This window comes from Chanodichthys erythropterus, chromosome 2 (assembly GCF_024489055.1).
Source record: "Chanodichthys erythropterus isolate Z2021 chromosome 2, ASM2448905v1, whole genome shotgun sequence".
Classification (NCBI taxonomy): Eukaryota; Metazoa; Chordata; class Actinopteri; order Cypriniformes; family Xenocyprididae; genus Chanodichthys; species Chanodichthys erythropterus.
Window position 1 is genome coordinate 18,108,974 of NC_090222.1, and position 11,974 is coordinate 18,120,947.

Here is an 11,974-nt window from a genome sequence, read left to right on the forward strand (position 1 = left end):
GCTGCCTTAGCTGCTTACCACGCTCCTTTCAGTGGAGTCTCTTTGGGGAGACACCCACATATAACTCGTTTCCTTCATGGCACTTTGAGGCTCAGACCTGCTGTACGCCAGGAGAACTGGCTTGGGATTTGGCCGTTGTATTACAGGGACTGTCTATGGCACACTTCGAGCCTCTTGAAGAGGTACCAGAAAAATTTCTAACATTTAAAACAGTGTTCCTTTTAACCATTTCGTCTCTCAAAAGAATTGGAGACATTCAAGCCCTGTCGGTTTCTCATTGTGCTTAGAATTTGCGCCTGGGAATGTGAAAGCATGTTTACATCCCAGGATAGGGTATATCCCTAAGGTCCTCACTAATCCTGTGAGACCTATTGTACTGCAGGCATTCTGTCCGCCTCCATTTGTTTCATCAGACCAGGAAAAACATAATCTGCTGTGCCCAGTACGTGCACTGGATGCATATGTCCATAGAGCTGCCATGTGGAGAAAATGTGATCAATTATTTGTATGTTTTGGAGCACCAAGAAAAGGTCTCCCCGTGTCCAAGCAGAGAATGAGCAAGTGGGTGGTTGAGGCCATCTCACTTGCTTATGAGTCAACTGGACAGCCTTCACCATTTGCCTGTTAGAGCTCATTCTACAAGCATAATGGCTGCCTCTAAGGCTTTTATTTCTGGGGTTTCCCTATCTGACATTTGTGATGCGGCAGGATGGTCATCACCACATACATTCATGAGGTTCTATGAGCTAGACCTCGGCTCCACTCCAGGGGCGCAAGTGCTTCTGTAATGTGTGCGCCTCGGCTTCACACGTACGGTCATTTGCTCATATGGCGGAAGTTGGTATTGTCGTTCCCATAGCGACTACGCAGCGCGAGTTCCCTTGAAAGGGAACGTCTCGGTTATGTATATAACCTTAGTTCCCAGAATAGGGAACGAGACGCTGCATTTCCATGCCATACTCCCAGAATGCCCGTAAGCGACTTGCTTCAGTATTTCAGAAGCTGAATGTGAGTGTGTTTGGGCTGGCTTTATAGTTCCTGGTCAGTGATGTCACCCGCCTATGACGTTCCGTCACCTGATTGGACAGATTTCATACGTGCTTCATGAAGACATCACGCAGAGGCATTCCCATAGCAACTACGCAGCGTCTCGTTCCCTATTCAGGGAACTAAGGTTATATACACAACCAAGACGTTTTTGTGAGTTGTTTAAACCTAAAAAAAGGTTATTTCAAACCTTAAAAAGTTTGAAATAGAACAATCTAATGACTCGATTTCTCTTTCTAGCTCAGTTTGGGGAGGTGTCCCGTGGCCGGTACAGGCCACTAGGTCGTAGAGAGGTGTTGGTTGCGGTTAAGACTTTGCGTTGGGGAGTGACAGACCGTGAGAAGAATGTGTTTCTAAGTGAGGCAGGAGTCCTTGGCCAGTTTGACCACCCCAATGTGCTGAAACTAGAAGGTGTGATCACTCGCTCCCCTCCTGAACGTATTATCACAGAGTTTATGGAGAACGGACCCCTGGATGCCTTTCTCAGGGTAATATATTCAAATAATTTTTTTTATTTATATAAATTAAATATATTGTTATATTATATATCATTATAATATTATACTGTATTATTTAAAATATGACAAGATGGAAGTTAATAATCACAGACTTTATGGAGAATGTCCTCTTACATGCCTTGTGAATTTTATGGTGTTTGCAACATTAGCTACGTCGACTTGTAGGCGACCCTATATAATTTGCTCTTCCTCTTCTTCTTCTGAATCAGTATCTGTTTCAAATATATATGGCTGAATTAAACCAATATTTCCACTTAGCAGTTACTACAGTTGAGTGGAGGCGGATTTGCATATTCATGTTCCACATATACTAAATGAGACAAGGGTGTAGAGTTACATAAAGTTATTTTAAGACATGAAGAAATTATTTCCACAGAAAAAAAAAAAGTTTAAATAAGTCATTTTGATTGTCAAAGATGATTTTTGTGAGATAAAATTATTGACTGCAGAGGGACTAAATTATTAGAGTTTATGGAGAATGGCCCCCTGGATGCTTTTCTCAGGGTAGATAAATTAAATTATACTATATAATAATATTCATATAAATTATATACCATTATAATATATTATTTAGAAATGACAAGATGTTTTACTCTTCATACAAAATGATGAAACCTTAAATTAAAAATGTTATAAATGTGATAAATATTTGTAATTTTTAAAGGAAAATGAAGATCAGTTCAGCGTGTTGCAGCTCGTTGGCATGGTGAGAGGTGTTGGAGCTGGAATGCGCTATCTTTCGGAGCGGAATTTCGTGCATCGTGACCTTGCTGCGCGGAATGTTCTGGTGAATTCGAACCTGGTTTGTAAGGTGTCTGACTTCGGCCTGTCACGTTTAATGAGGGGTCTGGACCACAACATGCCCACCTACACTGCTTCACTGGTGCGTTATGGGAAGATTCCTGTTAATGTACAATACAAAACATATATTCAAAAGTGTGGATGTGTGGAAATTCCTTTCGTTTTCAGTTCCTTCCATTCTTGCTGTGGTGTGTGTTTATTTAGGCCTAGACATCTTTGTTAATTTGCACTGTCATTGCGTTTGCTCTAATTACTCTTTCTGTCTTTCAGGGGAGTAAGATCCCTGTGCGGTGGACAGCGCCCGAAGCTTTCCAGCATCGTAAATTCAGTTCAGCAAGTGACGTGTGGAGTTTTGGGATACTCATGTGGGAGGTCATGTCATATGGAGAACGTCCGTACTGGGACATGAGCAACCAAGAGGTGAGCATTATATATTTTGCAGTCACACTTGCTGTCACAAAGCAATTATATAAACCAAATGTACACTAGAGGGAGCTATCGGACTGTTTGATAAGCAGTTGTATAAACAAACCTCAGTACAGTACTGAGTATGTGTGCAGTTCACTGCTTGGGATTTAGCAGTACTGTGTCTATGAGAGTGTGACATTAAATGGATTTTAGAGAAGTTTACAGGCAGCTAGATGATTTTATGCGCGTTCGCCTCAACTAAATAAAACACTGAACGTCTATTTTATCAGCTGCTTTGATTCCAGAGGTATTTTCCCCAATTTTTTTCTTTGTAGGGATTTCCAAGGATTATAAAAAACAAACAAACAAAGAGCTCTAAGATATGAACCAAGGTGACCAGCACTTTGATTTGCAGCAAAAAAAAAAAAAAAACTATTTGAATGTTTAAAGGGTCACACCTGGTCGTTCACACCTCTGAGTTTCAAAAAGTCTGTGAAAATGGGCGTGTAAAGCTCTGGAAAAGTGGGAGTGTAGAGGGGAAGAGGGGAGAGAACAACCAATGAAGCACAGACATAGAACACGCTCATTATACAGAATAATGAATAGTAATATATGAGCATGGAGAGAATGACAACAAACTCCCAAGCACAAGGGAGAAATGCGAAAGAATATTTAATAGGGCTTATAATAGCTACTTTGATTACCTTTATGAGCACTGCAGTCTCAAAATCAGTCTTTTAGAATAATCGTGTTGTCACGTTCAGATATGCTACACCACTGTATCAGTGTCCAGTTTGCACATATAATTCATTTGAAGAAGACTTGATGAAATGTGTGCGCATAACTACACCGTGCTGATTAATGTTTGGTGCAGGAGAATGTGTGAAATAAAAAACGGATACTTTATTCTATATGAACTATGTGTCACGTTTCTAGTGTTATTAAACTCATCGCGGAGCTCCGCGCTGAAACCGAGCATATGCGCGCTCCGCCTGTATATCATAAAAACAATCGTATTTTTCATGTGTTCGTATTCAAACTCCAGTTCTGACCGCATCGCGAGCAAAATACAAACAACACACATGCTGTGCTGAGGTAAACAGCCTACGGCTTGCGTGTTTGAACGCAGCTAGAGCAGGCAGAGGTGAATGAACAGCACTTTTTTGACATTTGAATTCTCCTCTGTAATGCGATCTCACGCGAACATATTTTCCATTTGTGCTGGTAGATTACAGCAAAACAATCCACATGCACACAAACCTCTGCTCTGGTCGCGTCGCAGGAAAACACATTGTGTTGTGTCACTGAGGAAACGAACACCAACGATATGTCTCTGAATGACAACAGACAGAGGCGAGAGAAGTGATACTTCCTCATGCATAATACTGCAATTATAATTGTATGCATACTACAGTGCAGTGATTGGATTAAATGAGCTTTATGTCATGAATATATATGTAAAGAATCTACGTCAGCATGTTCGAAAGTACACGATGATGTCAGATTTTGTGACGTTGATCCGACTCAGCTTTTCAAACAGGAAGACAGAAATCGCTCTGAAAAATGCAAAAATAACTATTTTCACTTATGAATAACATTAATGAGTACCTTTGGTGTTTTCAATGATGTGCAGCCTATACATATCTGTTTACATCTCAAAAAAAGTGTTTTGGGGTTTCATGACCCTTTAAAGGTACACTATATAACTTTTGGCGCTCTAGCAGTTAATAAACAAAACTACATGCATCTTGCGGAAGAACATTGTAGCCTGAGTTACTTTTCTCTGTTTATCTATATGACATGTCACGCAGGTACTGGGATACTCCGCAGCAGTTATCGTCCCGACTGGTCTAAAATAATCAGAATATAAACAGTTATTATAGGCGTATCATTGTTATAGGCGATTCAAGATAAAACAAGATGGATTCATGATGTACTTGTCATTATATATATTTTGTAAATTTTGAACAAAAAACACTTACATAGTGTACCTGTGAGGATAGCAAAATAAAGTAAACTGAAATTCTTCTGAAACCAAAAATTCTTCATACAGTGGACTACCAGTAAATTTTCAAAAAATTTAGAACCAAAAATTATTCAGACACTTTGACCTGAATATGTTTTGCTTAAAGAAACACTCCGCTTTTTTTGAAAATGGGCTCATTTTCCAACTCCCCTAGAGTTAAACAGTTGAGTTTTACCGTTTTTGATCCAGCCGATCTCCGTTTCTGGCGGTACCACTTTTAGCATAGCTTAGCATAGTTATGCATAGCATCTTGCTCAAAAATGACCAAAGAGTTTTGATATTTTTCCTATTTAAAACTTGACTCTTCTGTAGTTACATTGTGTACTAAGACCGACGGAAAATGAAAAGTTGCGATTTTCTAGGCCGATATGGCTAGGAACTAAACTCTCATTCCGGCGTAATAATTAAGGAACTTTGCTGCCGTACCATGGGTGCAGCAGGCGCAATGATATTACGCAGCGCCCGTGAGCCCCTGCTTGCACAGGGAGCGTGCCTTGCAACCATTGAGACATTTGTGAGAGGAGCTGCATAATATCATTGCACTGCTGCAGCCATGGTATTGCTGCAAAATTCCTTGATTATTACGCCGGAATGAGAGTTTAGTTCCTAGCCATATCGGCCTAGAAAATCGCAACTTTTAATTTTCCGTCGGTCTTAGTACACGATGTAACTACAGTCAAGTTTTAAAGGCAGGGTATGTAAAAAATTTATAAAAAAACTTTTTTTCAAAATTTGTTTAAACTTTATTTATATATCAATACATAATTAAAATGTAAGTACTCTGAAAAAGAAAGTGTAAAAATCGAGTGTCTGTAGACCTCTCAGCTGTGTTTTAAAGACAGCTCATTATTTCCATTCAGTCCACCCCCTCCCTTCTGGGCTCCTTCCAAAGCCACGCCCCCAAAACGCATGAACGCGCGACTCCGACCACTGAGCTGGAAGACGCATTATTTACCTGAGACGAGCGGAGAGGAGGGAGCACAGTGCATGTAGTGACATCATGTCAGAATCACATGTAATAAAAATAACTTTATAATTATGAAGATAAACAAACAAGATGTATTTTAGTACTCACTATCAAGCTAGCATATTGATATTAGTAAAGTTTAAAATATGTATTTTTTGATTCGCTAACGAGCTAGTTATCTATAAGGCAAAGCTAAAAACGGGTTGCATGATACACGTTTTTCCATTACCATCATTTACACTGTGATGAAGATGAATTTCGTGTAAGATTCATAACATATATGTTGTTCTACAGATAAACAGAGTAACATACACTCAAATATCAACTCACAACTGCATTGCAGACACAAAATAGGCAGGTAAACTTACAGGTGAACATGGTAAAAGAGTTAGACAGAGGTTAAATATAGTTCTAAGAAAAGTTCCTAGATGCGGAGTAAGGTTAGGCCTACTATCTGTTAAACATGTATTTAGTTATCTAAAGCAAAATTATGCACAATTCAACACTATAGCTATCATCTTGAGCTAGGCCTATAGATTATTTATCGTCTCTACTACGGCTCGCTAAGTAATGTTATGTTAGCTATATTGCGTGGCAGGGGGAGCTGCCACTGGACCTGCCACAGTTATGCGTGCCTGCCTCGGGACCTGCTACTGTTATATGATGCATATATGATAAATGCCGATTGATGCATGCGTGCAAACTGTGCACAATCCTGCTCTCAGTTCTCGCCATCGCTGGAATGCCACGCCGATATTAACTCGCGTTTTATTTCTTTGTTTATCCAAAGACTTTTTGTTCATTGCCTTTTCTTGTACTGTTACTGTCTTCCTTTTTTGCCTGGTTTGCCTTTACTAACTGCATAGGCCGGTACTGTGAATTTTGCTTGCTGTTTCTCTGCCACTGTTTTGGTATTCCTAGGATCCATGCCTCTTGAATTCCCCAAATCAAACGTGCGCGCGCAAGTGGGCAGGTCATGTGTGTCAAAAGGGTGGTTGCCATGGTTGCGAGAGAGTGACAGTCGCCTAAGCCAATCCTATGTTTCGTCCTGGATGGAAATAATGAGCTGTGTTTAATACAGATTAAACGGTCTAGAGTCACTCGATTTTTATACTCTTTTTATCAGAGTTCACATTTTAATTATGCATGGATATATATAGAAAGTTTAAACAAATTTGGAACAAAATTTTTTGCCTACCCTGCCTTTAAATAGGAAAAATATCGGAACTCTTTGGTCATTTTTGAACGAGATGTTAATGGTTTAATCAGATTCAATGAACTATGCTAAGCTATGCTAAAAGTGGTACCGCCAGACCCGGAGATCGGCTGAATGGATTAGAAAACTGTAAAACTCAACTGTTTAACTCTAGGGGAGTTGGAAAATGAACCTATTTTCAAAAAAAGTGGAGTGTTCCTTTACAGTTTTTTTCAATTGCTAATCTCTTAACACAGCAACGCACCTACATCACACAATTAGCCAAATAGTTAATTTTCTGCTCAGAATCATATTTTGTTATATAAACACAAACTCTACATTTCAAAATGCTAAAAACCTTTTTCTACACATACTAACTCTATCAAAACACAGCAAACCTGATTCAAAATCGAGTCGTTCTGTCAAACACTAGCACTAGTTTTCTATCCAACATGAACATACTGTCAATCAAAGTGCAATGACTGTCAAAATACTAACAGCTGATGGCATTATGAAAACTGCATTACTGTCATGTTTCAGTTCTACCTGCAGAAAATGTGAAATTCATAGTTTTTAAAATTCAGTTTCCTTTTACTTCAGTAAAAGTATAATGCATGTAAGCCATTCTACATGTTTGGTTGAGTGTTGAATGTTTGCATTCTTGGCAACAGAAGAGAGTCATTATTTTATAGAATGTGCAGTAGAAAAAAGAAGAAGAAGAAAGTAACAGAATTGCTCAGGGCAACTACTGGTCAATTGAGTCCCTTATGCAGAACTATAGTGTCCCTCTTGGTTGAAATCTCTTTCTGGGGGTGTGTGGTGTTGATGGTGCACTCATGAGGGTGGGATGGTGTCCACTTGGTAGCTAGTGCCCTGTGCAGACCACATATTTTGTAAATATGGAACAATGGTTGTGGAATCATTTTAGTATAAAGCTTTTACTGAAATGAAAACATGAAATTGCTGCCATTGATCAACAACAAATCCAACATAGATGGTCTTTGGTTATTATGGAAGCTTTTTTTCCACCACAGAATAAAAAAGCATAAAAGGTAATAGTGACTTTTTATCAAAAATATTTTTTTATTTTGCAATTGTGAGTTTATATCTCACAATTCTGATTTTTTTTTATTCTCAGTATTGTGATAAAAAGTCACAATTACCTTTTTTAATTTTATATTTATGGCAGAAAGAAGCTTTCATAGGTTCCACATGTGTAAGGGGGAAAACCATAGAGATGCACAATCCAGCACACATTCTTCCTCCTCTCCTCTACCTCTTCATCTCACTTGTCCTGATCCAACTTCTCCTCTCCTCCTTCATCAATTCCTCTCCCTCACCCAGATATTATTTTCTCTCTGCTCCTCTGTGTTGCTCTTCATCCACACTGAACAAATCCGATTCTGAGTCCTATTTTACTGAGACTGGAATCTGCCAAATATTTCAGTGATCTGCTAATTAAAAATACTTATCAATTGTTTCAGTATGTGTTATATGTATATTTTCAATACTTTTGAGGTGCTGTTGTTGCAAAAGTACAGGTTTTATCCTATATTTAATGATTGGAACATTAGGTCTTCATTTCTGACTTGCTGTGTTTAAGCATTTGCAAATAAGATGAGAAAGATCCATGATTTTTGGTATGGGGTAAGCTTATATGAAAAGAAAATGTAAGCATTTTAGAAACGTGTTAATTGACTGCATTTTGTATGAAAACGACATGAATTGTATTAATAGTATGGCCACAACAGACGGATGTTCTGCTAAATGTGTTTAGAGTTTTGAAAATGTGACTATAGATTGGACAAAAGTATGTTAGCAACTGAAAAAAACTGTAAGTGTTATCTGACACAATTAAGATTAATATGAAAAAAAATCCCATAAACACACTCCTAAACCTTGTGGAAAGCCTTCCCAGAAGAGTTGAGGCTATTGTAGCTGCAAAGGGTGGGCAAACTCCATATTAAACCCTACGGATTAAGAATGGGATGTCATTCAAGTAAAGGCAGGCGTCCCAAAACTTTTGGCAGTATAGTGTATATACAGTACTGCACAAAAGTCTTAGGCCACCATTAGATGTTGTTTTAGCAATGATATAATGACCATATATAATTATTTCTCAGTCTCTTTATTAGAATATAAACAGGATATACAGTCAATTTGTTTGCAGTATTAAAAACCTGAAAGAAAAAAAAAAAGGAAAAAAACGCTTTTATAGGCTAAAGTGGCAAGCATTTATTGACCTTACACTTGAGCAATAGCAGGAACCATCTCTCTTAAACCTAAATGGAATGGAAAAGGACTGGAAGGCCAAGAAAACTTTCAAAATCTGATGAGAAGTTTCTCCGAGTTTCTATTTTGGAAAAATGGAAGAAGTCCAGGAGGTCATAATGAATAATGATTTTTGCTTAAAGAAACAATTTTGTTCAGATTTTTTTTTTTTTGTAATTTTTTTTTTTGACATATTTCCTGTATTTACTGATTGCATTGTAATAAAGAGACTGAAAATAAATATGGATGGTCATTAAAACATTGCTAAAAAAAAAAAAAACAAAGCTGGTGACCTAAGACTTTTGCACAGCACTGTATAGACGGTGAGTCAGTTACCAAATTAATCACTGTTACCAAATATTTCCATAACATCTTACAAAGTGTTTTTTTCTCATCTTATTTCTCTTTTCTTCTTAGTTCTTGCTTTTTCAGTTCCTTTTTCCTCAAAATAATTGTCCATTCCTATTTTTTTTATTTCTCTGTCTCATACAATGAGTATCATGTGTTTTCTAATTACCCTCTCTAGGTGATGAAGGCAGTGGTTGATCAGTACCGTTTACCTGCTCCGAACGGCTGTCCTCCGGCTCTTCACTCTCTAATGCTGCAGTGCTGGCAGGCCGGCAGGCAGGACCGGCCAGGCTTTGATACTCTCCTGTCGTCCCTTGACCGTCTCATTCGCCACCCTGCCTCCCTAAAGGCCGAACACAGCCGGTGAGATGCTCAAAACTACATTTACCTTTTTTATTATTAGGCAACATTCTGTTTCATCTTTTACAATATTCTCCTCTTTTTTAGTCCCAGCCAGCCACTCTTAAGCCCCACTCCTACTGACCTCTCATCAGTGACAACAGTCGGTGATTGGTTAACAGCTCTAAAGATGGAGCGGTATAAAGATGCGTTTGAGAGAGCACAGTACCACAGTTTGGAAAGAGTGAGCATGCTCACAATGGAGTAAGTTAAAACACACAATTTTTACACTAGATTGTGAAACTTATAATGTCCAACATGTTACATACATTTTCTTCATTTTTTTTTTTTCCTTTCAGAAAGAAATTAAAATTCCCAGCACAATGTCCTTTCCACCATATCTCTAATTATTTAATGTATTTAATAGCATTCTGGGATGGACATTTGAAACACTTTTGTAATCAAATGGCCAACTCCTTTTCTTACTAATGCTAATGTTGACACAGCTAGTATTTTATGCATCTTAAATACACCCAATTAAATCATATTTTCACACTTATTTCATAATTTGATATATACATAATTTGATATATATATATATATATATATATATATATATATATATATATATATAATATATTTTTTATATATATATATATATATATATATATATATATATATATATATATATATATATATATATATATATATATTTAGTTATGCTCACCAAAGCTGCATTTTTGATAAATAGCATTTTTTCCTGTGATGGCAAAGCTGAATTTTCAGCTTCATTAGCCCAGTTTTCAGTGTCACATGATCCTCTACAAATCATTCTAATATGGTGATTTGTTTTGTTTTTTCTTATTATCAATGTTGAAATAATTTGTTTTGCTTAATATTTTTGTGGAAACCATGATGCAATTTTTTCAAGATTCTTTGATGAATAAAAAGGTCAGAAGAACAGTATTTAATTAAAAATCTTTTGTAGCATTATAAATGTCTTTACCGTCACTTTTGATTAATTTAATGCATCCTTGCTGAATTAATTTCTTTTAAAATGAATACCTTTTTAATGAAATATTGGTTTATTTTATTTTCATTCTTTGTTCCTAGATTAGGTAATTAGTCATTTTAATAAGAACAATATTATTGTATTCATATTTTAAGATTAAATGTCTGGATCTGGGACAAGGGTTAAACAATAAAATCTATACATAAAAAAAACTATTTAAAGGGTTAGTTCACCCAAAATGAAATTTCTGTCATTAATTACTCACCCTCATGTCGTTCCACACCTGTAAGACCTTCGTTCATCTTCGGAACACAAAATAAGATATTTTGATGAAATCGGAGAGGTATATGACTTGTTCATTGACAGCAATATAATCAAAACTTTTCAAGGTCAAGACATCATCGACATGACTGCAGTGGTTCAACCTTAAAGGTGCCCTAGAACTTTTTTTTAAAAGATGTAATATAAGTCTAAGGTGTCCCCTGAATGTGTCTGTGAAGTTTCAGCTCAAAATACCCCATAGATTTTTTTTTAATTCATTTTTTTAACTGCCTATTTTGGGGCATAATTAAATATGAGCCGATTCAGGGTGCGTGGCCCTTTAAATCTGGTGCTCCACGCCCACAGAGCTCACGCTTGCCTTAAAAAACATAAAAAAGTTCAAACAGCTAATATAACCCTCAAAATGGATCTTTACAAAGTGTTCGTCATGCAGCATGTCTAATCACGCAAGTAAAGTGTTTATTTTGATGTTTACATTGATTCTGATTGAGTTTGAGGCTGTGCTCCGTGGCTAACGGCTAATGCTACACTGTTGGAGATTTATAAAGAATGAAGTTGTGTTTATGAATTATACAGACTGCAAGTGTTTAAAAATGAAAATAGCGATGGCTCTCTTGTCTCCATGAATACAGTAAGAAACGATGGTAACTTTAACCACATTTAACAGTACATTAGCAACATGTTAACGAAACATTTAGAAAGACAATTTACAAATATCACTAAAAATATAATATCAGAAGAGAAGATACGGTTGAATAAA

General features: G+C 37.0%; 1 protein-coding gene across 1 annotated transcript in view; it reads left to right on the forward strand.

Moving 5' to 3' along the window:
* ephb6 (eph receptor B6) overlaps positions 1 to 11,974 on the forward strand; it is a 70,593-nt gene that overhangs the window by 56,358 nt on the left and 2,261 nt on the right. The window contains exons 14-18 of the mRNA XM_067393380.1: positions 1,288 to 1,535; positions 2,230 to 2,448; positions 2,637 to 2,786; positions 9,760 to 9,944; positions 10,029 to 10,184. Of these exons, the coding sequence (XP_067249481.1) occupies positions 1,288 to 1,535; positions 2,230 to 2,448; positions 2,637 to 2,786; positions 9,760 to 9,944; positions 10,029 to 10,184 (958 nt within the window). The remainder of the gene's footprint in view (positions 1 to 1,287; positions 1,536 to 2,229; positions 2,449 to 2,636; positions 2,787 to 9,759; positions 9,945 to 10,028; positions 10,185 to 11,974) is intronic.